The sequence below is a fragment of the Eleutherodactylus coqui genome, chromosome 8 (genome assembly GCF_035609145.1).
Source record: "Eleutherodactylus coqui strain aEleCoq1 chromosome 8, aEleCoq1.hap1, whole genome shotgun sequence".
Classification (NCBI taxonomy): domain Eukaryota; kingdom Metazoa; phylum Chordata; class Amphibia; order Anura; family Eleutherodactylidae; genus Eleutherodactylus; species Eleutherodactylus coqui.
Window position 1 is genome coordinate 162440267 of NC_089844.1, and position 25443 is coordinate 162465709.

The 25443-nt window shown below is 44.9% G+C and overlaps 2 protein-coding genes across 2 annotated transcripts in view; both read right to left on the bottom strand.

Annotated features, from left to right (window-relative positions):
- Positions 1-25443, bottom strand: part of LOC136577984 (uncharacterized) — a 1034970-nt gene that overhangs the window by 39281 nt on the left and 970246 nt on the right. The window lies entirely within an intron of this gene.
- Positions 1-25443, bottom strand: part of LOC136577407 (uncharacterized) — a 46640-nt gene that overhangs the window by 303 nt on the left and 20894 nt on the right. Inside the window, exons 3-8 of the mRNA XM_066577304.1 lie at positions 14515-14814; positions 12586-12870; positions 5295-5390; positions 4509-4868; positions 1690-1989; positions 110-460 (exon numbers count right to left, since the gene is read on the bottom strand). Coding sequence (XP_066433401.1) covers positions 110-460; positions 1690-1989; positions 4509-4868; positions 5295-5390; positions 12586-12870; positions 14515-14814 — 1692 coding nt within the window. The remainder of the gene's footprint in view (positions 1-109; positions 461-1689; positions 1990-4508; positions 4869-5294; positions 5391-12585; positions 12871-14514; positions 14815-25443) is intronic.

Consider the following 25443-nt stretch of genomic DNA (forward strand, 5'->3'; position numbering starts at 1 on the left):
TTTATGATATTTTTCATGGATATTCAGCTATAAGTCGCCGTTACTACCTGATATACAGAATGGATCCTAAACATATACATTGAACTATTTAAAAGTTGTTCATTCTCACCGATGACCACGAGTTCTCCTGAGTTCCGCTCCAGTGGTGTCTTCAAACTGGGGTGTCTCACCCGACAGGTCAATTCTGCCCCAGAGTCTGTTGCCGCTGACACGGACAGGTACAGGCAGGCTGTGTAGGTGAACGTCTTATCTTCTTGTTGTGTGGCCTCCATCACCGGGATCTTATATTTGTCACTTGTAGACACATCAAACCATTCCTGACTTTCTGCTTCTCTTCTTAACCACTTCATGTCCACAGCATTAGGGAAGTAACCAGAGATTCGGCAAAGCAGTTTAGCTTCTTTACCATCTTTGAATGCCGATTTCTCGATCTCTCCCATTACTGGACGCCATTCAGAGTCTGCAACACAAGGTAAAGAAATGAACATATAAAGAAATGTACAGCAAGGCCCTTCACCACTGATCAGGACAGGTCTTCAGTCCTTGGCTGTGAAGACGTGTTGGTGTGTGTTTGGCTGGCCAGCTTTGGCATCTCAGGCCTTAAGGCCTCCATATACCTTCAACAACGGTTGGACAAATGATTGCTCGTCTGACAGCAGTTTCCACAATTTCCCCCTACACACATGAAGGTTTGGCTTGGCTGAACATTCATAAGTTTAGGAAGTTAACCCGCAGTCAGACACTTCTGGTGGCAGCTTATTTCCTGGGAAATTAGAAGAATCGGTGACATTAAATTTCAGTGCTTGATCATTTGTGTCCCAACATCATCTGTCTGGGGAAAGTTGAGCCGTCCCCATACACATCAGAAAGTCATCCAGCTCCAACAGTATTGGTGAGTTCAGAGGGTTAAACTGTAATGTATATGGGGGTCTCTACAAGTGGAAGGCAGGTAAACAAATGACTCGAATACAGATTTAACTGATGACAAATTGGTCACTCCCTCTGTCATACCATTTACTTCAGTAGATGGAGAAATTGTTTCATCACTAAGGGCTCCTGCACACTGGCAAGAGTGATATCGAGATGTGATTGATGCCCTGATAACGCTCTCGCAATCCTTCTGAAGCCCTGGATGCAAGACGTTTCCGCAGGAAAACAGCCTCCCATCCTCCAGGGCTGAAGGAATCTCCTGCTGTGGCTGTCACAGCCATGGAAGGAGATAGGGATCTTCTCCCATTGATTTCAATGGGGCCAGTGGCAGCAGCACCAGCCCCTTTGAAATCAATGGGACACGATTGCAATCCTCTGCGATGGCAGTGGCAGGGGACTCTCCGTGACAAGTATTTTTGGGGGAGGGGCTTGAAATATAGCCCCCCCCCAAATAATCAACGTGTAAAAAAATAAATAAATTGGAAACAATGGGCAAGATCCCAAAAATAATGGTGCATCACAACGTGCACGGAGCCATTGGAAGCCATTGGCTTCCTAATTTTGCGATTTCTCAGTGCAGGGAAATCGTGCGATTCCCTTGCAAGTGTGAAGCAACCCTGAAGAAGATAATAGGAAAAAGATGAGTATTTGGACTGATAAATGAAAGCCCCTGTCTGTAATAATGTCTGATGGATGACTGATCTGCCATTTAGCACAACAACATCCCAATAATGGAGATAATCTACAGAGGTTTGTCACCTGCTATGGACACTTCCTGCTGCCCAGACTCGGCTTGATGGCTCCATGTGGCTCGTACTCTATGTCCTTGGTCCTTGAAGAGATCACCAGGAACACGACATTCACTTCTCACATTAAATGTGAAGTCATTGTTCTTTGTAAATGTCTCATGAATTGTCTTTACATCCTGGAAATGTCCAGGCCCGTGGCTCCATTTTATCTGGATATCTTTAGGGTAAAAGTTGTGTAGAGAGACAGAACACAGGACGTCCCCGTCGTCACCCAGAGACATCTGTATGGGGCCTGACACTTCTGGCTTCTCTGGAAAAAGAAAGGCATCGTCAGCAGGAAGCTTCACAGCTATATACTACCGTCCAGCTACTGTATATACTACCTTCTGTTAATTCCTGCTGTGCCAATGATTACTTATATTGTTTACCTTATTTATCGTAAATACTTTTGGCTATGTGAGGAGCAGAATGTTAACATGTTCTGAATGGGAAGAGGAGAGTATTGGCCTCATTACATGGGACAATTATCATCCAAATTCCCACACTCCTGTGAGAATTTGAGCAATATCATCCTATGTAAATGCATGCAGAAAACTGAACAACTAGCTGTTCAGTGTAACAGCAGTCATTCACTTCTGAAGGACTGTCTGCTTACAGTGACTGGAGGTGGGAGGATGAAAACAAAGGTTTGGTACGGTGTTCGCCAGTAGAGCAAAATGTGATTGTTCCCAGCAAGAGAAACCACGTAACCACGTAATCTTGTAGATATGATACCTTTTACTGGCTAACAAAAATACATGATGTTAATGCGAGCTTCCGAACCAACACAGGGTTCTTCTTCAGGCTTTAAAAGAGGTGGCAGAACACTCCCCAACCAGCTCCGCCTCCATTCTGGCAGTGCTGTGAGCAATGCCAACGATATTGATCCTTGCTCCTGTGTAAACGCACACTAGGGAGCATCACTGGGGCAAGATGTCTTGCAGCTTGAAAAAGGGCTTCTAAGGCGAAACGTAGCCTACCTTTTTAAGACTATGTAATAATAAAATTTGATTTTTTTTAATGAAGTTTTTGCATACTGCCACTTCCTCACTACTACTTTTGCGATTGACCACTGAGTCTTTAGGCTCAGACTCATTGTTGAGTGGCTTGCATTTTTTCACCTCACCCCTAGAGGGTACAGATTGAGTGCTGCTGGATACTTTTCCCTTTGGGGCAAGATGTCTGATATCCTTTGCCCGACAGTTGGTCCTGCCTAAATGGACCATATGCCACTATGAGACTACTCTAGCTGCAGCTTATCTCCCTGAGAACAAAGGAATGGGGCATGCAGAAATCCAACAGCCTGATCCTTCTTTCCTACAATATCTGCGGTAAGGTGAGAGTCCAGAGACCCCCATACACATTAGACTGTTGGACGTTCCTACAGAAATCATCAGGTTCAGCTGATATATACTACTGCTCATTCCTTCCAATACACCACCAGATTTGTTGATTTCTCTGTAAAGGATGAATGCGGTACGTGTGTTCTGTCCAGAAATTAGTTCATTTACTGTTTTCAACTCTCGCATGCATCATATTTATACATTTATAGTCATATCTCTGAAAACTGCCATTTTTGAAGACACAGAGCTATGAAAGCTGAGTAACAGTGAGCTGTGAAGCAATTGGTTGCAGCAGGCAACAAAGACAGTTTCTCTAACACAGGTTTCTACCTCACCGCTGTACCTTGTGATAGAACTCCACTGTTCACCTTGTATTCTTATACTGTGTAAAGTTGTGAAAACATGTAGAGAGAACACATAAATGGCTCCCACAAAGGAGTTCTCAATCAAAAAGAGTTCGGCCAGAGCCACTTCGAGAAATACAGGGAGTAATTAGTGTGAAATTGCTTGTCTGAAGAAGGCACTCATCTTATTGGTTGCGGTTTCACTCCACAGCAAGATAACAACCCCAAACATCAGAGCATACCGCCTGTCTTTGCAAAACGTATGCTCAATCATAAGAACGACAGCAGGTGCTGAAGAACACTGTTTCCCAACTGAACTCCTTTGGGATCGGCTGGACAGCTTTCTCCAAGATGTACAAGTTACGAGCCAAAATCACCATCAGGAGTTACTATAACAGAAGTGGGATGGAGCTGAACTTTAGGAACGTTGACTGACAGATTGCCCATGTTTGCACTGCTGTGATCACTGCCAAGGGTGGAAACTTTGATGAGACAAAAACTTAAAGGGGCTATCCGGGGATTTAAACTTCTTATCGGCACCTCTGACTTTGACGAGCCAGTTCGGCTGCGTTCTGACAAAACATTACATGATATTAAAGGCCTCCGGTGTCGGTGACATCATAGGTGAGGGACGGGCTGTAGGCTCATTATAATAATTAAGCAAGCCCATCTTTCTATCACTGCATTGGTGGTCACAGATACAGGGCGCCTTGTCAGGACATAGCCGGAAGTGCCTGTTTTGACTTCAAGGTGCCAGTAAGAAATTTAAATCCCTGGATAGCCCCTTTAAGGAATCACGGCTCAATTCATGTATAAATAATGTGTATGAGGACAAAACACAAATCCATATTCATCACAAACTACAGGAGCTCCTTTCTTCATTTCTGAAAAATCAAAGATTTGGTTGGTGTTAATGACGTTAATGAGCAGTACTGTGCATCTAATTTGTACAGCCAGGTTAAGGAGCAATGGGTGACATCTTGGCACTACTTCAGGGATTATTTCTATAAGCGTTACAGTCGATCTGTGTTGTTTAGATTCTTCAAACCGTTTCTTATGCAGCACAACAAAGAAATACTCCGGAAGACGGTGAATTCTCTTACCGAGAGTGAAGCTACATTTCAGACTCCTCTCCACACTTCTCCGGTCACAGTGGAACGTGCAGAAGACTTCCATGTCTTTGTGCTTGGATATGACTGGTGTGAAGCTGAGAGTAGAGATGGCGTGGTGGAGTTTATCCGAGTGCGATCGGTCTGTCTCCACAATATAATCACTTCCTTTTATGAGGACCTCTTCTTCATCTCTTGCCTGTGTCGGATCTGACATATTTTCTCCATCCTTCCCCAGGATCTTCCATGTCACCTGCATGTCTTTAGGCCATTTGGAAGCCACACAGAACATGGTAACTCTATTGTCCGCAGTCGGCATCCTGTGAATGTGACTCACCTGAAACGGCTGAAAAACTGGAGAGAGTAAAAGGAAATTTAGTTCATCCTTTTGAGTATTTGGATTTCTCCAAAAGCTAAAAAGACTAATCAGAACATTTATCTGAGTAAGAGAAAAAAAGCAAAGTGAAGTCATGTTATCTGAGCTCTTTATACTTCTCTATCAGGGTCCAATAATCCAGAATATTTGATAATCCAACCACAGAGTATAAGAATAAATGTAATCCCCTGATAAAAATACAAAAATATGAAGAAAACAAAATGCATGAAGAATACTGACAAATAGAAGTTGCTTTATTGTATATGTACCCTGTGTGCCGCAGTTATACAGTATATATGTCATTATAAAGAATAGAATATGTGATATACAGGTATACTGTAATCTTTTGAAAAGGTGCTAAAATGTTCTTTGAATGGCTCACTGCCACTGTAGAAGCTGCTCACCTCCCTTCATGAAGTACAAGAGCGCTAGAGACACGGCTAGCAGTAATCCTAGGAGGACGCCGATGAGACCAAGATGGCACGATCTCTTACATTCATCTGCAAGTAGAAAAAGAGCAAAGCACAGTTACATTCATGCAGCTCTACGGTACAGACCACAATCCACCATGACTGCAAATAGCTGGAAATGAGCTCAGGAGAGTGCTGTACATATGAAAATGGGGACGCCCTGTTTGATTTTGATATCACATTTTGACATCCAGGACAAGAAGGGCCCCTTTTTTGTTACCCTTCTTAAGTTTTCTCCACGACGTTTGAGCAAATAACTCGCCCCCTTGTTTGCCAATATTGAAGTTTCTCTGGAGAAGGGAGTCCTGCACAGATTCTCAACAATAGCAAAAGGGGAGGCCATATAGTAACGGCATGGCCTTCCTGTATGGTATGTACACCCTTGGTTTAGTAAGTAGGATGGTTATAAGTATTATAGTCATCCCGCTCATATCTTGGTTTCATTGGTCTCTTAGCTCTCTGCATTTCATTATCCTCTGCCTCTCCCACTTTCTCCTGCACACTCAATCTTTCCAAAATTCCTACCCTGCACTAACATAGTGATCACTAGTTGTGGCCATACATTTGTGCTACAAGTCGCTTGAAATCGCCGAATTTTGACATTTTGGGCCACCATCAGGAGCAAAATTAATGAGATAATTTGCAATATCTAATATCAGACTTTTATCTTCCAAATATCTGATCCATATCATCACGGTTGCGAGTGCAAGTGTATGTTTTGATTGGCTGAATTCAGACGATCATGGATTTTTTGCAAGCAATTGAATAGTGTAAAATAAAGAAATACGTCTATGCTCTCCTCCTTTAAGTGTCACCCTGTCCAGTAAGGGAGCCCTGGTCACCACCACTCTAAACCCGCCATTCATTGTTCCATCTTTCCATTTGCATAAATTTCCTAGAGGAGCATGTATGGCCTTTTTAATTGTTTCACTAGGTGGTCTCTCTAAGGAGAAATCCTACCCTTCCTGGCTCATGTCATAGGCCTCTCACTAGCCAAGTCATCAACTTACTGCACAGTGATGAAGGGCAAAACACCCAAAACAGCTGTATGTACATGGGTATCTTTCCCTTCTGGACAAGACTTATTAAAATGTCTGACATTGACTTGCAGAAATGCTACCTTACATAGTAACATACTAACATAGTATGTAAGGCTGAATGAAGACAATTGTCCATCTAGTCCAGCCTGTCTATCCTCCTGTGTTGATCCAGAGGAAGGCAAAAAACCCCAAGGGCAGAAGCCAGATAGCCCTTTTGGGGAAAAAAAATTCCTTCCCGACTCCCTAATGGCAATCAGACTGTTCCCTGGATCAACCCCTGATAGTTCCTACCTGCCTGTATACCAGGATTGACAATTAACCTAAGATTTATATCCTATAATATCCTTCCTCTCCAGAAAGACATCAAGTCCCCTTTTAAACTCCTCTATGGATTTTGCCATCACCACTTCCTCCGGCAGAGAGTTGCAGTCTAACTGCTCTTACAGTAAAGAACCCCTTTCTATGTTGGTGATGAAACCTGCTTTCTTCTAATCGTAGCGGATGTCCTCTTGTTACCGTCGCGGTCCTGGGTGTAAACAGATCATGGGAGAGATCCTTGTATTGTCCCCTCATGTATTTATACATAGTTATTTGTTCGCCCCTTAGCTGTCTTTTTTCTAGAGTAAATAGTCCCAATTTGGATAGCCTCTCTGGGTATTCCAGTCCCTTCATTCCATGTATTAGTTTAGTTGCCCTTCTTTGAACCCCTTCAAGCACTGTGACATCCTTCCTGAGCACCTGTGACCAGAGTTGTACGCAGTATTCCATGTGAGGCCTGACTAGTGCCTTATATAATGGAAAGATAATGTTCTCGTCCCTCGCCCCTATACCTCTTTTAATGCACCTCAAGACTTTATTTGCCTTTGCAGCAGCTGACTGGCATTGGTTACTCCAGTTTAGTCTACTATCCACTAATACCCCCAGATCCTTTTCCATATCACTTTTTCCTAGCGGTACTCCATTAAGCGTATATTGGTGACATCCGTTTCTCCTGCCCATGTGCACAGTCTTACATTTTTCAACATTGAACTTCATTTGCCATTTTTCTGCCCAAGCCCCCAGCTTATCTAGGTCCGTTTGTAGCCGCACATTGTCCTCCGTTGCATTAATTATATTGTATAATTTTGTGTCATCTGCAAATATTGATATTTTGCTGTGCAGCCCCTCTATCAGCTCATTGATAAATATGTTGAACAGAGTGGGGCCTAATACTGAACCCTGTGGCACCCCGCTAGCGACTGTGGTCCAATCAGAGTACGCACCATTTATTACGACCCTCTGCTTTCTATCATTGAGCCAATTTTTTACCCACTTACACACGTTTTCGCCCAGTCCGAGCTGCCTCATTTTGTATATTAGCCTATTATTTGGCACGGTGTCAAAGGCTTTAGAGAAGTCCAGATATATGAGATCAATAGATTCTCCCTGGTCCAGCTTAGAGCTTACTTCATCGTAGAAACTGATCAGATTTGTCTGACATGAGCGACCCTTCATGAATCCATGCTGGTGAGGAGTTATTCCCTTGTTCTCCTTGAGGTGCTCATCGATGGCGTCTCTCAGAATCCCCTTGAAAATTTTTCCCGTTACTGAAGTAAGACTTACTGGCCTGTAGTTACCAGGCTCACTTTTGCTCCCTTTTTTGTAAATTGGAACCACGTTGGCAATGCGCCAATCCAATGGTACTACACCGGTCTTGATAGTGTCTAGAAATATTAGATATAGCGGCCTAGCTATCTCATAACTTAGTTCCCTTAGTATCCTTGGGTGTAATCCATCTGGGCCCGGCGATTTATCAATTTTAGTCTTCTTTAGTCGCTTTCGCACCTCCTCCTGCGTTAGGTATGAGATATTTTGTGATGGGTTCATTTTATTCCCCTGCATCTCGTGTGGCATTTCCTTTTCGTTTGTGAATACACTTGAGAAGAAACTGTTTAGTAGATTTGCTTTCCCTTCGTCATCATCAATGATTTCTCCTGCATTATTTTTTAAAGGGCCAGTGCTCTCCCTGCAAATCCTTTTGCTGTTAATATAGTTGAAAAATAGCTTTGGGTTGTTTTTGCTCTTTTTGGCGATCAGTCTTTCTGCTTCCTCCTTGACAATTTTGATCGTATCTTTGCATATTTTGTTTTTTTCCCTGTATGATTTTAGCGCTTCTTCACTGCCTTGTTGCTTTAGTAGTTTGAACGCTTTCTTCTTTTCGTTTATTGCCCCTCTTACCGTCTTGTCGAGCCACATTGGTTTCCTTTTAGTTCAGTTTCTTTTTTTTTTAAAGGGAATGAACTGCTCACATGAGGAGATTAGGATCCTTTTGAACTTTTCCCATTTGTCCTCTGTACCGTTATTTTTGAGGATGTTGTCCCAATTAATGTTACCGATAGTAGTTCTAAGCTCATCAAATTTTGCTTTACTAAAGTTTAGTTTGTTTGTCGCTCCCTGATAAGGCTTCTTATTGAATGACAGCTGGAAGTTGATTATATTGTGGTCACTGTTCCCCAAGTGCCCCTCAACCTGCACCCCCTTTATACGTTCCGGTTTGTTAGTTAGTACTAGGTCCAGAATGGCTCTCCCTCTTGTTGGTTCCTGCACAAGTTGGTTCAGCTAATTATCTTGAATTACTCTCAAGAACTTATCACCCCTGTGAGATTTGCAGGTTTCGTTCTCCCATGTTATATCTGGATAATTAAAGTCCCCCATGATAATTACTTCATTACGGTTTGACACCTCTTCTATCTGCCTTAATAGTAAGTTATCAGTTTCTTCTGTTGCTTTTGGTGGTCTATAGAAGACCCCTATCAGTATTTTGTTATTCTTTCTTCCCAGTATTTCAACCCACAGAGATTCCACCTGTTCGTCTCCTACTTCTATATCCTCCCGTAGCCTCGGCTTCAAGTTCGATTTGACGTACAGACATACCCCTCCCCCTTTCTGGTTCCTTCGGTCCCTTCTGAAGAGATTGTACCCCTGCAAATTCACCGCCCAATCGCACTTATCATCAAGCCATGTTTCCGTAATTCCGACTATATCATCATTTTCATCAGTCATTCTCGCTTCAAGCTCACCCACTTTACCAATCAGACTTCTTGCATTCGTGGTCATACAATTTATATCGTTTTTTTTGTTTTTTAAATTTGTTTTGTTGCTATTCGTACTTATGGCTGATCTATCAGTTCTAACTGTGCTAACCCCACCCCCTGCTCGACCCTCATTCCCTTTGCTTGGACCCGGGTTGCTAGTTACACTGGCTACCCCACTATTTCTCATTTTACCCTCCCCGCCAGTCCCTAGTTTAAACACTCCTCCAGCCTTCTAGCCATCTTATCCCCCAGCACAGCTGCACCCTCCCCATTAAGATGCAGCCCGGCCCTATGGTAGAGCCTGTAGCCGACAGCAAAGTCAGCCCAGTTCTCCAGGAACCCAAATCCCTCCTTCTTACACCAACTCCGGAGCCACTTGTTTACCTCCCTAAGATCCTGCTGTCTTTCTAGTATGGCTTTAGGTACAGGTAGTATTTCCGAGAAAACTACCCTGGAGGTCCTCGCCTTGAGCTTGGACCCTAGGTCCCTGAAATCATTTTTGAGGGCCCTCCATTGACCTCTAACTTGTTCATTGGTGCCAACGTGCACCATGACTGCTGGATCCTCACCAGCCCCTCCCAGTAATCTGTCAATCCGATCCGCGATGTGTCGAACTCGAGCGCCAGGAAGACAACACACTGTTCGACGATCCCAGTCTTTATGGCAGATTGCCCTATCTATCCCCCTTATAATTGAGTCCCCCACCACTAGAACCTGTCTAGCCTGCCCTGCACTCCCCGTCCCCGTCTCACCGGAGCAGTCATCCCCCTGGCGTTCAGAGGGCCTGTTGTGCTGCAGCGGTGCTGGCTCTGTAATGGCATCGCCCTCATCTGCCAACGTTGCAGACATGTTGGGTTGTGCCAGTTCAGGACCAGCCTCCCTGGATCTATTCCCTCTACGCCTCCTTCTATCTGTCACCCAGCTTCTTGCCTGCTCTCCTGCTCTTCCGTAGCACCATCCGCCCCAACCTCTATCCCAGCGAGTGTCTGCTCAGTGAGCAGCAAACTCCTTTCCATGTTGTCAATGGCTCTCAGTGTTGCCAGTTGCTCATTTAGATCCAGGTGGTGCTGCAGAGGCATTGTTACATCTTGTCATTTGCATAAATTTCCCAGCGGAGCATGCATGGCCTTATAAGTGGTCTCACTAGGTGTTCTGCCTAAAGGCCCATTTACATTCTCTGCACTGCCCCGCCCCCTGCTGGCCGCTCTGTGTGCGAGCCAGCTGTGCTAGCTGCTGTGGGAGCGCGGGAATACAGGGACGAGTGTCAGGCATCGTTTGCCCGACACTTGTCCAATGTAAATGGGCCTTAAGGAGAAACGCTACCCTTCCTGATTCATCCTGCATGTGAGCACAACCAACTTCCAGGAGCTTCTTCCAGGATTAGAGCAGAGGTGACCAGGGCTCCTTCGCTGGATGGAGAAACAGATGAGTATGTATTTATTTATTTTACACCATGGCCATTGAGTCCCAGAATTTTTACTGTGGCTGATGATCATACAAATAATCCCACAAATGATCAATAGACTACATGGCCTGATTAATCTCCTAAATGTAGGCCTAGCTTTACTCTGAGGCTCCTCTGCACAGTGGAGCTGGACCTTCCTCACCGGCCTGCTGCTCTTTGTCTTTACATGCTTGGTCAAGATATTTGTAAGTTGTTCTCTAAGGCCTCATGTCCACGGGGAAAATCAGGCCCGCTACGGATTCTCCATGGAGAATCCGTAGCGGGTCCCTCCTGCCCCTTAAAAATAAGAATTAACTCACCTCTCACTAGCTCCGGATCTTCTCTTCGCTGCGGCTTCATCTTCTCTCCGTCGCGGCCGTATCTTCTTTCTTCGGCCCGGCAGGTGCGCAGGCACGTCGGTTGCGTGCCCCGCGCATGCGCCGGCCCGAAGGAAAAAGATCCGGCCGCGACGGAGAGAAGATGGAGCTGCGGCGAAGGGAAGATCCGGAGCGGGTGAGTAAATTCCGATTTTTGTCTCCCGCACGAAAATGGAGCATGGTCCAGATTTTTTCATGCTCCATTTTTTTTAAAATAACTTTTATTGACCATCCGCGGGTATTTATCTACCCCGGGGTGGTCAATGCATCCCTAAGGGATGCAGATCTGCGGGCGGGAGAAGAGTTAAAATCCACTGCAGATTTTAATTCTTCTTTTGCCCGTGGACATGAGGCCTAAGGCTACTTTTAGACTAGCTGATTCTCGTTTGAATGAGCTAGTGACGTCATCACTAGCTCGATCGCACTCATTCAGCCTGTTTAGACAGGCAAACACATCATTGGCTCATTTAAATTAGCATCATTCATTATCGTTCAGACTTTCACATTCACTGTATAACTGAATGATGTGAAAGACTGAATGAGCACTGTGGAAACTGAACAATTAGTGAATGAGCCAACGGTGATTCTTATGCCTCCATAAAATGAACGAAGAGCAAAAAGCGAACGATTCTGGTTCGGCGTTGGCTCACGGTTAGACCGAACGATCACTTTCGCTCGTTTGAACTATTTTTTGAATAATAATCATTCCATCTAAAAGCACCTTAAGAAATGACCAATGTATTGTTCACTTGTCCACCGCAGGCTGTAGGAGATCAGGATCTTCACTGTACAATATCTGCACATACTAAGCCGTATACTGTACATAGTCAGCTTTGGATTGCAGAACAGCTGGCAAGTAATGACCGCTGAGCATCATGCAAGACATTTGGTAACCACCGGAGAATTGTGACAATGAACTACAATTAGAGATGATCGAGCGTACTCGCTAAGGGCAAATACTCGAGCGAGTATTGCCTTTTGCGAGTACCTGCCCGCTCGTCTTAAAAGATTCGGGTGCCAGCGGGGGGTGGAGAGCGGCGGAGGAGAGCGGGGAGGAACGGGGGGGAGATCTCTCTCTTCCCCTGCTACCCCCTGCTCACTCCCGCAACTCACCGCTCACGCCCGCCGACACCCAATTTTTTTGAGACAAGCAGGCAGGTACTCACAAAAGGAAATACTCGCTCGAGTATTTGCCCTTAGCGAGTACGCTCGCTCATCTCTAACTACAATATAAAGTAATAGGCAAAGCATAGAAACCAGATAATATAGTAATTGTGTTGATTGACTTACGCTCCACTTTAACTTCCTGTGTTGCCATTAAAGGGCTGTATAATGTCTCATGTTGGACCTCACAGGAGATCTGAGACGGCAGGTTGTTTCCATCTAGATGAATCCGGTAACAAATCTCTTTATTGAAATATTCATTGTTACTTTGTCGAGGAGAATCGATTCTCTTCCCATCCAACATCCAGTGCATGGTCACTGCTTCTGGGAAATAGTTGGCTGCTTCACACATATATATCTGATCATTACCATCGGGAGTCCTGGAAGCCTTGATATTGACCTTGGGGGCAGCTGGGGAGACAGATTTCATTGGTTACTGTACAAGGAGCAATTTTATCTAGTAGTATGTGTTTGGAGAAGACCCATAGAAAAAAAACAGACTCCCACTTATAGGGGTTGTCTAAGATAAAAACCGGTTCCCCATGCCTGAAAATAATACACAAGATTATACTCACCTCTTTTGGGTCCCCACATCTCATGTACCAGCAACTTTGGCTTTCCTTTGCGACACGATGTTTACACATTGCCGCGACCTGTGTACAGGACGTCACAGGCTGCAGCAGCCAATCACGAACCTCAGCATTTGAGCACTGTGGTCTGTGATTGGCTGCAGCAACCTGTGATGTCCCATAGACAAACTGATTGCAACTTGTACGCACAGACTGGACACGAGGGGCAGAGTTGCAGCGGCTAACATGCAGAGATCCAGGAGAGGTGTGTATTAGCTTGTTTATTTTTTTCAGACATGAGGAACCCATTTTTAGAATCTAAATTTATCACAGACAACCCCTTTTAGGCTCAAAATGACCAGACTGAAGCTTTACTTTGTCTTGGATGTAATACGAGAAGACCCAGCTCATCAGCAAAAACCATAGTAGACAACCAAAAGGAAAAAGGACGACCAGCAACAAGGTGGATGGAGACATTCGCAAAAAAATCATGAGAACATCGTGAAAAAACTGAAGAATCAAACAGAAAACTATATATTATGGAGAAATTTTGTTTATGTGGTCACCAGAGGTCATCACAGGTTTTGCCCTGTCTTGGACCTCCTCATACCTTCCCAACAAAATGTTTAGTGTTTCCCACTCACACGCACATGTAATGGAGTGTCATTTTTATATTGTTCTTTTAAGAATGTGGGATGTTCCTATAACTAGGGCAGAAGCTGGTGGTCTGGAGACCAGAATGGGGAGTTTGGAACCATGTTGGTGGTGCAGATACGCTGTAGGAGATACAGTGAGAGGTGGCAGGGAATGGAGCTCCTGCCTTCTGGTGTAGGAGATGGCAGTATAAGCAAATCTGCTACAGAGACCAAATGAAGAACCAGGGTTACTGTCTAAGAAATGAAGGAATATTTGGCTTGATCTCTGCCAATTTCCGAAGTCTTCCCTGCCAACTGTGTGGAAACTTACTGTTGGTGCTAAGTTATGTTAATAATGTTTCAAAAACATCTCTGAAATCCATTCTTTCCTCAAGTTCAAGTCAACAAAAATGCCAGTGCTTACCTAGGTCATCTCCTGCTTAGACTACTGCAACAGCCTTCGGAATCCACACAAAAATGGAGCATGCTGCAATTTTTCCTCCGCGAGTGGAAGCCAAAATGGATTTCCACTCGTGTCTGTGAAAATTCACTTTTCCATAGCGTGCTATGGGCGGCATTTGCTGCAGAATCCAGAGGTGGACGCCCACTCCGGATTCCGCAATGATAATCCGCCCATGTGCATGAGGCCTCACACATATTCAAGCCCCACTCAAGCATCTCGGTACCAGTCAGAGAATGATCACTTATTTACACTCATTAGTTTTACAGAATTTGTTATCTTGTTTTATACCCTATGAGTTTAGAGAAGTATTCAGGCATTTTTATGGAAATCTAAGACAAAATATGGAACATTCTGTACAGTAAGTCATTCTTTGTCAGGCTGATCTTACCTCCATACTGTACAATGTAGGAATCATGGATGGGATGTTGAAGATACTCATTTTCCACCTGACAGGTAATTTCTGGATTACTGTCTTCCTTAAGAAATCTGACATTGATGGTGCTGTTCCTTGTAAAGGTCTTATCCGCATTCCTCTTATCATCCTGCGTTCCTGATCCACTCAAGACCAGACCGTTCTTTAGCCAAATTACCTTCATATCATTTGGGAAGAAGTTTGTGATAGAACATTGGAGAATATTTGTCACATCTCTCTGAACAGCCTTCTTTTGTATCCTGACAACTGGAACAGCTGATGTAGAAAATTAGGATGTAGAAAGGAAAAATTGTTAATCACTGACTCATGTACTCCTTAACAATTTTCTTGCCAACCACTTATCTCACAATTCTTAGAGAAGGGAACTTCAAAAATGTATGAGAAATGTCCTTGCTTGTAATGGCTGTATCTCAAACTGTGTTCTGGTTACAGCATTAATTTTAAAATAGTTTTGAACCCAAGAATCTAAGTTTTAAAACAAACCTAGAATCATGTTTTCAGCCACAATGCATCCTGAGACAGAGGAGGTCAAAGTGGGAGGGGTACTGATAGCTGTTCTTACCTGCAGCTCTCATTCCTGTTTCTACAGGTGATATCTCAGGCTGCATTGCACATAGGGCATCCATCATGGTCTTACTTTAAAGCCAAGAGTTTTATCTTTAAAACACTACCAAGCCTGGTGCTCTAACTCTGATTCTGATGAAACACGTGGGTATCAGTTTTTGCATCTATAATATGGGAGCAAAAAGCCCCTTTTTACCCCAGTTTAAAAGCAATCTTAGTTAACACATTACATTAGTTTTGGAATTTACAAGGTTACCTTCTGTAAAGGGGTATGGAAAATGGTATACTTATATAAGCTCCAATATAATTTGCATGTAAAATTTGGTTGAAGCATTCCTGCAGATTTGGCGTTTCTTTAACACGCGCACCTGTGAACATATACATGTGTGGTATGTACAAACTCCTCACATCTTGCAGTTTTTTGCACAGTACATCTTGTCTTCATTAGGGATGCGCTTGAGTACTCATTGCATTGTATTGATAACCTCTGGTCTACCATCCAGGCTGGAGGCGCTGTATCTCACTTCATCTTCTATTATCTTTTTCTTTTTTTTTTTTTGAAAGCTCTTTGGAAGAGTAGTAATCCGATTATGGGTCCAGCGAATATAAAGAAAAAAACAAAAAAACAAAACAGATCCAGCGCTCCAAAGCAGACCTTTTTTAGCCCAATCAATAAAAGGCTCCTTAAATATCAAAACATATGGATACTTTTATTGAAAATATGTCCGACGCGTTTCGTCGCATAACAGCGACTTTTTCAAGTGACATATAGAACAATTACCGACCTGATCATGGAATAAGCAGCAGTTGTCACATAGGTAAGACCTGGTTTATGATAGTATATAAGGTCAGTAATTGTTCTATATGTCACTTGAAAAAGTCGCTGTTATGCGACGAAACGCGTCGGACATATTTTCAATAAAAGTATCCATATGTTTTGATATTTAAGGAGCCTTTTATTGATTGGGCTAAAAAAGGTCTGCTTTGGAGCGCTGGATCTTTTTTGTTTTTTTCTTTATATTCATCTATACATAGTCGCATCCTTACCCAGGGGTGTGACAGATCCTTGCTTGCTCTCTGCATTATTTCCTTATTTCCGGACTGGAGAGAGAAGTCTCAGAAAACTTGGATCAAGCTTTCCAGGAACAACTATATAACATATACAACGCCTACCAGGACGTGGAGGTGTTAGGTGGGGGGTCCCAGACGAGGCCCACCCATCTACACCGGGTAAGTCCAATTTTTTCATTTATTGCAGCATTATTGTATTGCAGTGGGTGGAGTGCCGTCTTACATCAGATTATGGGTCCAGGGCAGATAGACAGAACGGCTGGTCTTTAACACTGATATTGATGTAAGACATAGAGAATATCGTATGGGTTTGGGACCTGTGCTGCTCCAGGACCACTTGCCTAGGCAGGGGTCCTGGCGATAGTCTTAGGTTCTCAATTACCATTAACAGAATTTTATTTAGTTCTGATTTCTGTCTACACCAGTCTGGTGTAACTCACAAAGTCATCTCTGCCCTCTCTTCCTAGACATAGCTGTCAATACCTACATCAAATACTGATATGACTATTGTAAGGTTCCTGATGAAATGTTGACATCAAACATAGAAACGCATCGAACCAAGAACCAGATATGAATCGTTATTAGTCAATAGAACCAAGAACCATATTAGATTGGTATAGGTCAATCAAGCACTGCGATAGCTAGTTACTGGTCCGAGTATTTTGGCAAACAGCAGATTGCTATTATGATGCTCTGCAAACCACAACAGAGCACCACTCTTCCTCTGCCAGTATAAACGGCATAACTTTAGCCAATCTCTGCTGCGTTATTGGTAGTTCCTAGAGATGAGCGAACGTACTCTTTTCGGGTGTTTTTACACTCGAGCACCGCTTTTTCCGAGTAACTGACTACTCGGACGAAAAGATTTGGGGGGCGTCGGGGGAGTGGGGGGGGGTGAGAGAGAGAGCTCCTCCCTGTTCCCCACTGCTACCCCCCGCTCCACCACGCTGCCCCCCGAATCTTTTCGTCCGAGTAGTCAGTAGTCATCTCTAATAGTTCTCAATTTAGTGTCTATTCTCTGATAGCCTGCTCTTTATCCCTTTATAGACAGAGATATTATTTGATGTGCAGTCCAAATTCTTGTGTTTGGAATTTCGGCATCTGAAGTCTATCTAGATCTCTGACTGTAATTCACCAATTATCTCAAAAGGTTTAGATTTTGGTGGCATAGTAGCTGATTGCACTGTGTTCTGTATATTTTTAACACAATTTAAATATTAAACTGTAGGAAGGCAAAGTGCAATCAGCTCAGAAATGGGACAATGTCCTCAAAAATAAGAGTATGGATAATAAATGAGAAATGTTTAAAAACATCTTAAAAACGGCCTTATGCATAAAACGCTGCTGGTCTCCCGCAGCATTCTACACATTCCAGCCCATACACTCTGTTGGCAGTATGGCACTGCGCTTGCCCGCGAATCACACATCAAAGACATGTGCAGTGTGATTTTTCCTCATTTTTTTTATTCCCCGCTCTGTTCAGGGATGTGTATGGAAACGTTGTCCATATGCAATCTATTATGTATGGACAGAGTATCATACGCAACACACACAAGGGCTGAGTATGATACGCAGAGAAATAGAGCGTGCTGCAATTTCTCTTGGGTGTTGATAAGCAGTGTCTACACACCAGTGTGCATGGAACAATAAAATTCCATTGACTTTCATTGCCTCCAGTCACCGCATATCATGGTTGCGTGATACGCAGTGAAAACACGGTCGTGGACATGTACCCTAACTGTGAGCGGGTCACACCTTACAGCAGTGGTGCATAACTCCAGTCCTCAAGGGACCCTAACAGGTCCTGTTTTTAGGATATCCTATAATAAAAACACCTGTGACAATGTCTGACAATAATTACATCCCCTATGCAATACTGAGGAAATCCAGAACACATGATCTGTTGGAGTCCCTTAACCCATTAACGACCAGCCCATAGTGTTTTTACGTCCTCCCGAAGTGGGCTTTATTCTCCGAGGACGTAAAAACACGTATCCTGCAGAGAATAAAGCCCCTCGGGCTGTGGACGTGACAGCTCCATGCTGTCGGTGTCCGCAGGTAGCCAACAGCATGGAGCTGTCATCCCGGGCTGTTCGGACCCCCCCTCCCCAGCATTGCGATCGGCGCTATCCAATGGATAGCGGCGATCGCAAAAAAGTAAATAAAAGTACAAAAAAAGTTAAAGATTCAGCTGCGCTGATGGATCGGATCCATCGGAGCAGCTGAAATTACTCACCCGGGTCCGGCACGCTGCTCCCCGCTCTCCTGCCTCTTCGGGCCCTGAAGCCGCAGAAGGCCCGGCGGGGCGGGAGATTTAAAATCTCCTGGCTCCCGGCTCCTGTAGGTAGCCGGGAGGCAGGAGATGTCAGCGGGGACCCTAGGCACTCGAACCCTAGGCGAAAAAGTTTAAAAAAAGTCAGTTTCACCTCCCCTCATGGATCGGATCCATGAGGGGAGGTGAAAATACTCACCCCCAGTCCTCAGCGGTGTCCCGATGTCCCGTGACCCGAATCCCCGTCTGCGCATGCGCGCCCGATGATTGACATCGGGCGCGTGCACAGAGGGGCTCGAGCCCCGGTAAATTTAAAATCCCTCTGCTCCTGGCTGCCATGTGTAGCCAGGAGCAGAGAGATTATACCGGGGACATGATCACTGTCATCCAATGGATGACAGTGATCATGTAAAGTAAAAAAAAAAAGTTTTAAAAAGTTTTTAAAAAGTTTAAAAAGCGTACGTTTCATCTCCCCTCATGGATCATATCCGTAAGGGAGTATGAAAGTACGTACCTAAGGCCCCCGGATTTATCCGCGGACCTTACCACAGCTTCTGCGCACGCGCCCGTCGCCAAAATGGCGGACGCATGCGCAAAAGCTGTGGATTGCCAGGATAATTTAAATTCTCCCTGCTCTGGCTACAAAACGTAGCCAAGAGCATGGAGATTTCACGGGGGGCCGCGGTGAGCGGTTCCTGGTCACGTGTTTGCCATTATCCAATAATGGAGATCACGTAAAAGTAAAAAAAAAATTTGAAGTTTCATCTCCCCTCACTGATGCGATCGGTGAGAGGAGATGAAACTTTTTACCAGAGGCCTGCGTATTTGAACCCCGACGCGATCCTCCTCCGTGGACCTTCCCGAATTCTGCACATGCGATTGCCGGCAAAAAGCCCGAAACATGCGCAGGAGTCGGGGAGCCCAGGAAACTTAAAATCTCCTTGCTCCCAGCGACCAACAGTCGCCGAGAGTCTGGAGCAGTGACGGGTAGGGGCCTCGTTGAGCGTTCCCCAGTCACGTGATAAAAAGGTAGCGATCTACCTTAGGCCGGTCTCACATGACCGTCTGGGAATTACGGATTCCGCATGCGTCTGATCCGCGGTATTACGCAGATCAATCGCATTGGATTACACAATTCCGCTCACATTAGCGGGTTGGAATTGTGTAATCCACTCGCAGAAAAGAGAACGCAGCAGGTTCTATTTTACCGCGGATATCTGCAACATAGCGCCTATTGTGCTCCATTTTCATGGATATACCCGCAGTCCATACGCAACTACGTTGTATACGGGCTGCGGGTACCCGTGTCATCGCTAAGCGACGGTGCGGGAAATACAAACAACAAAAAAGGTGTACTGCGCATGACCGCCTGTGTGAGTACGCAGTTATGCGCAGTACATTACGTGGCTGTACGCAGGGTCACAGCCGGCTCACAGCTGGGATCCGCTGCGGGCCTCCGCAAGCGGATTCTGCCTGCACCCGCGTGAGCCCGGCGTTATTCAGACCGCTACCTGTAATACGTAATTTGCAAGAAGCCCCGGGAACGCTCGCCTTCCTGCAGTTCCAGGAGCACCTTGTTGAGCGCCTTCTGTGTGAGACCGCCGCACCTCGGCAGGCTTACGGAGACTCACGGAACGCCACTTTTTACACCCCATACCAGCCACTGAGGTAAAAAAAAGCCCCTCAAAATACATGAGAGGAGGGGGGATACCGGTTTTATTGCCCCATGGGCACATTCCAACCAGCCTCCGTAATTACCCCTGTCTTCGGAAATACTACACAGTTCACATTATTACTTTTATCTAAGATTTGCGAACGCCAAAAAGGGCGCTGAGTGTGTGTGTGTGTGTGTGGGGGGAATTTTTAGGGAGTCAATTTTTATTCCGTACAAATAAGCAATGGGGCCTGGAATTTATTCAGTTGTGCCCTAAAATCCAACGGGTGTTCCGTCCTTTATAGGCCTTGCCATGCGTCCTGTAGATTAGGGCCACAATGGGTATGTTTCTGAACTCGGGACAAACGGGGGTATCCATTTGGGGGTGAATGTCTTCATTCCTATGTACACTGTACAAAAAAACTGTTATTAAATTGAAAAAATTGCCAAAAAAATTGAAAATCGTAACTTTTTCCTTCTGCTTTGCTTAGACTCATTCAAATACTGGGGGGTCAAAATACGCAGTACACCCCTAGATGAATTTGTTAAGGGGTCTAGTTTTCAAAATGGGGTCATTTGAGGGGGTTCTTTATAGTTTTGACCGCTCAATGGCTCTATAAGTGGGCAATGGGGCCTGAAATTTATTCAGTGGTACCCTGAAATCCAACGGGTAATCCTTTCATTGTAGGCCTAGCCATGGGTCCTGTAAGTCTATTAGGGCCACAATGGGTATGTTTCTGAACACAGGACAAACAGGGGTATCCATTTTGGGGTGAAAGTCTTCATTTATATGTGTGCTGTACAAAAAAAACTGTTTTTAAATTGACACAATAGCCCAAAAAATGAAAATCGTAATTTTTTCCTACTGCTTTGCTTAGATCTATTCAAAAATTGTAGGGTTAAAATACACAGTACACCCATAGATAAATTCGATAAGGGGTCTAGTTTTCAAAATGGGGTCATTTGTGGGGGTTCTCTATGGTTTTGGCCGCTCAAGAACTCTACAAGTGGGCAATGGCGCCTAAAAGGACTTCAAGCAAAATCTATGTTCTGAAAGCCACCGATTACTCCTTTCATTTTGGGCCCCGTTGTGCATGCGGACATAAGATTAGGGCCACAATGGGTATATTTCTGAAAATAGCACAAACAGGGGTATCCATTTTGGGGTTCAAGTCTTCCTTCATATGTGTGCTGTACAAAAAAAGCTGTTTTTAAAATGACAGAATTGCCAAAAAAACAAAAATCCAAATTTTTTCCTTTTGCTTTGCTTGAATTTATTCAAAAACTGTGGGGTCAAAATACGCAGTACACCCCTAGATAAATTCGTTAAGGAGTCTAGTTTTCAAAATGGGGTCATTTTGGGGGGTTTTCTATGGTTTTGGGCGCTCAAAAACTCTACATGTGTACTATGGGGCCTAAAAGGACTTCAAGCAAAATTTCTGTTTTGAAAGACACTGACTACTCCTTTCATTTTGGGCCCTGTTGTGGACTCAGATATAACAATAGGGCCACAATGGGTATATTTCTGAACACGGGAGAAATAGGGGTATCCATTTTGGGGTGTAAATCCTCATTTTCATGTAAACTATAGGAAAAAAAATATGTCTTTAAACTGATAGATTTGCAAAAATATGACATTTTACTTTTTCTCCTCTAAATTGAATTAATTCCTGAAAAAGAACTGTGGGGTCAAAATACTCATGACACCCCTCAGTGAATACACTAAGGGGTGTAGTTTTTAAAATGGGGTCATTTGGGGGGGGGGGGGGGTATCTATTATTCTGACACTCATGAGCCTTTCCAATCTTGGCTTGGTATAGGAAAACAAAGGGTTCCTCAAAATGCTAAAAAGTAATGTTAAATTTGTACATCTCCTAAATGGTAAAAAAAAAACGAAAGTTTTTCCAATGTGCGCCCAAAATAAAGTAAACGGGTGGAAATATAAATCTTAGCAAAATTTTCTATATTATGTTTGCACATATTTAAGATTTTGCAGTTGGAAATGTGAAAAAATGATGATTTTTTTCAAAATTTTCCCAATTTTGGCGCTTTTAATAAATAAACACAAATTCTATTGGTCTATTTTTTCCGCCTAAATGAAGTACAATATGTGGCGAAAAAACAATGTCAGAATCGCTTGGATGTGCAAAACCTTTCTGGTGTTTTTCCATGTTAAAGTGACACATGTCAGATTTGCAAAATTTGGCCTGGTCATTAAGGCGCAAACAGGCTTGGTCACTAAGGGGTTAAAGGGGTTGTCTCGCGAAAGCAAGTGGGGTTGGCTGGAATCGGCACATGTGACGGAGGCGGAGCTACGCGGTGATGCGTACAAGGGGGTGGAGCTAGAATGCCGCTCGTGCCATTCCAAGGAGACGGGAGAAGACCCTTCTGCGCAAGCGCGTTTAATCAGGAGATTAGACGCTGATATTAGACGGAGCCATGGAGACGGGGACGCCAGCGCAGGGAAGGTAAGTGAATAACTTCTGTATGGCTCATATTTAATGCACGATGTATATTACAAAGTGCATTAATATGGCCATACAGAAGTACTTAACCCCACTTGCTTTCGCGAGACAACCCCTTTAAGGACTGGAGTTGAGCACCCCTGCCTTAGGGCTTATTCAGACGCCTGTATATCGGCCGGGTATTCACGCCAGCCGATATACGGCGTCTCTCTGCAGGGGGAGGAGGCTGGAAGAGTCGGGAGCTTTACTCTGAGCTCCCACTCCCTCTCTGCCTCCTCTCCACCCCCTCGCCGCCCCTCTGCACTATTTGCAATGAGAGGAGGCGGGACGGGGATGGGGCTAAATTCCAGGAATTAGCTCCGCCTCATCCCGCCTCTCCTCATTGAAAATAGTGCAGGGGGTGGAGAGGGGGCGGGAGCTCAAAGCACTGCTCCTGGCTCTTGCAGCCTCTTCCCCCTGCAGAGAGGGACGCCGTAAATTGGCCGGTGGCCAATATACGGTCGTCTGAATGCGCCCTTACAGGGATAAAGGAATTAGGAATAGGAGTAAACCAATGTGGCTTAATAAAGTTGTAAAGGGGCAATGAAGAGAAAAATACAGTGTTTAAACTACTAAAACAAGCAGACAGGTGTTATGGGAATAATATATTCCATGTACTTCACTGCCTGCTCAAATTGGTTATAATTAGAGATGAGCGAGCCTACTCGGCCACGCCCCTTTTTCACCCGAGTACCGCGATTTTCGAGTACTTCCGTACTCGGGCGAAAAGATTCGGGGGGCGCCGTGGCTGAGTGGGGGGTTGCAGCGGGGAGTGGGGGGGAGAGGGAGAGAAAGAGGGCTCCCCCCAGTTCCCCGCTGCTACCCCCCGCGCTGCCACGCCTCCCCCGCCCCCCGAATCTTTTCACCCGAGTACTGAAGTACTCGAAAATCGAGGTGCTCGATCGAGTAAATACTCGAAACGAGTACGCTCGCTCATCTCTAGTTATAATGTAAGGCTTGAGGGACAGTTAGGAGGGAAAGCCTCATGGGATCTGGGAGCTTTATGTACATGATGGATGGATGATATGTCACTCTCTATGGAGCCTCATGGGATCTGGGAGCTTTATGTACATGATGGATGGATGATATGTCACCTTCTATGGAGCCTCATGGGATCTGGGAGCTTTATGTACATGATGGATGGATGATATGTCACCCTCTATGGAGCCTCATGTGATCTGGGAGCTTTATGTACATGATGGATGGATGATATGTCACCCTCTATGGAGCCTCATGGGATCTGGGAGCTTTATGTACATGATGGATGGATGATATGTCACCCTCTATGGAGCCTCATGGGATCTGGGAGCTTTATGTACATGATGGATGGATGATATGTCACCCTCTATGGAGCCTCATGGGATCTGGGAGCTTTATGTACATGATGGATGGATGATATGTCACCCTCTATGGAGCCTCATGGGATCTGGGAGCTTTATGTACATGATGGATGGATGATATGTCACTATGGAGCCTCATGGGATCTGGGAGCTTTATGTACACGATGGATGGATGATATGTCACCCTCTATGGAGGAAATTTTCTGGTTAACTATGATATGTTACAAAGGTCATTACTGGGACAGATGAGATGGCAGAGAGTAAGTTCTGCCCAGTGATGGACTGGTTGGCAGCAGCAAATGATTGGCTGAAGAGAAATGACGGGAAATGCCTGTGGTAGTCAGGCAGAATCTGGTGGCCTGACAGTGGCCGGTGATTGGTCCAGAGGAACAAGCTGGGAGGAGCAGCAGTGAGATATGGAGGTGCAGAGATGTGGGCCATCATAATCTGGAAATGAAGCAGCATGCAGCATCCCAGTGACAGCTCCCTGTTCCTGTCAGCTCCCCTCACAATTCCTGTCAGCTCCCCTCACAATTCCTGTCACAGCTTCAGATCCTCTGTGAAGATGGAGGACCTTCTGCAGCAGCTGATTGTCGGCGTGTATGAAGTGGACAGTGAGGAATAGCTGCGCAGATGTCTGGAATCCCCTGCGCTTCAGCTTAGGACTTGTCAGCAGCGCCGGCCAGGAGGAGCTGAACAGGCAGAGGACATCGTGTGAACGCTTGTATCTGAGGACTTGTCAGTAGAAAACCACCAGCGAAGCAAACGCTGAGGCTGCCTTTTACCTTCATCCGATTGGAGGCGACTGGAACCTGGCAGCGGAAACAGTGCCCATCAGATGCCAACACCAACAGGAACAGTGCCACCAGATGACAACACCAGGTCATGTGCTGCTGCAGGTGCAGGGTACAGGTGAAGCTCTACAAGATGGCAATGGCACCTCTGCCAAGTCCTGTGCTGCTGCGGGTGCAGCGTACAGGTGAAGCTCTACAAGATGGCGACGGCACCTCTGCCAAGTCCTCTGCTGCTGCAGGCGCAGCGTACAGGTGAAGCTCTACAAGTTGGTGAGACCCCCGGTAACCAGGTGGTACCCTTGGTTACTGGCACCTGTGTATAGAAGGATTTAGCTTGTGTACCAGTTGGGAGTGATTTCGCACGCCGGTTTTTGTGTTCGATTTTTTTGGCGGGCCGGAGCCAGGAGTGGGTCCAAATCTTTCCATTATACTTTAGTTCTGCTCCTGACTTTGGCTCTCAAGGTGCTGGGCATGGGGGCTGTCGTGTGAGCGCCCCCTAATGTAGATTTGTGTTAGTGTTAATCCTTACTAGGCTGTAAAGAAAGGGCAAGTTCAGGGTGATGAGGAATTTATGTCTGCTTAACAATTGTGTTTTATTAATATCATGTCTCAGCTGAGGTAGCTGAGCACTGCAGGAGACTGTCAGCTCTGAGATAACTGGCCACTGTATGCAGACTGTCAGCTC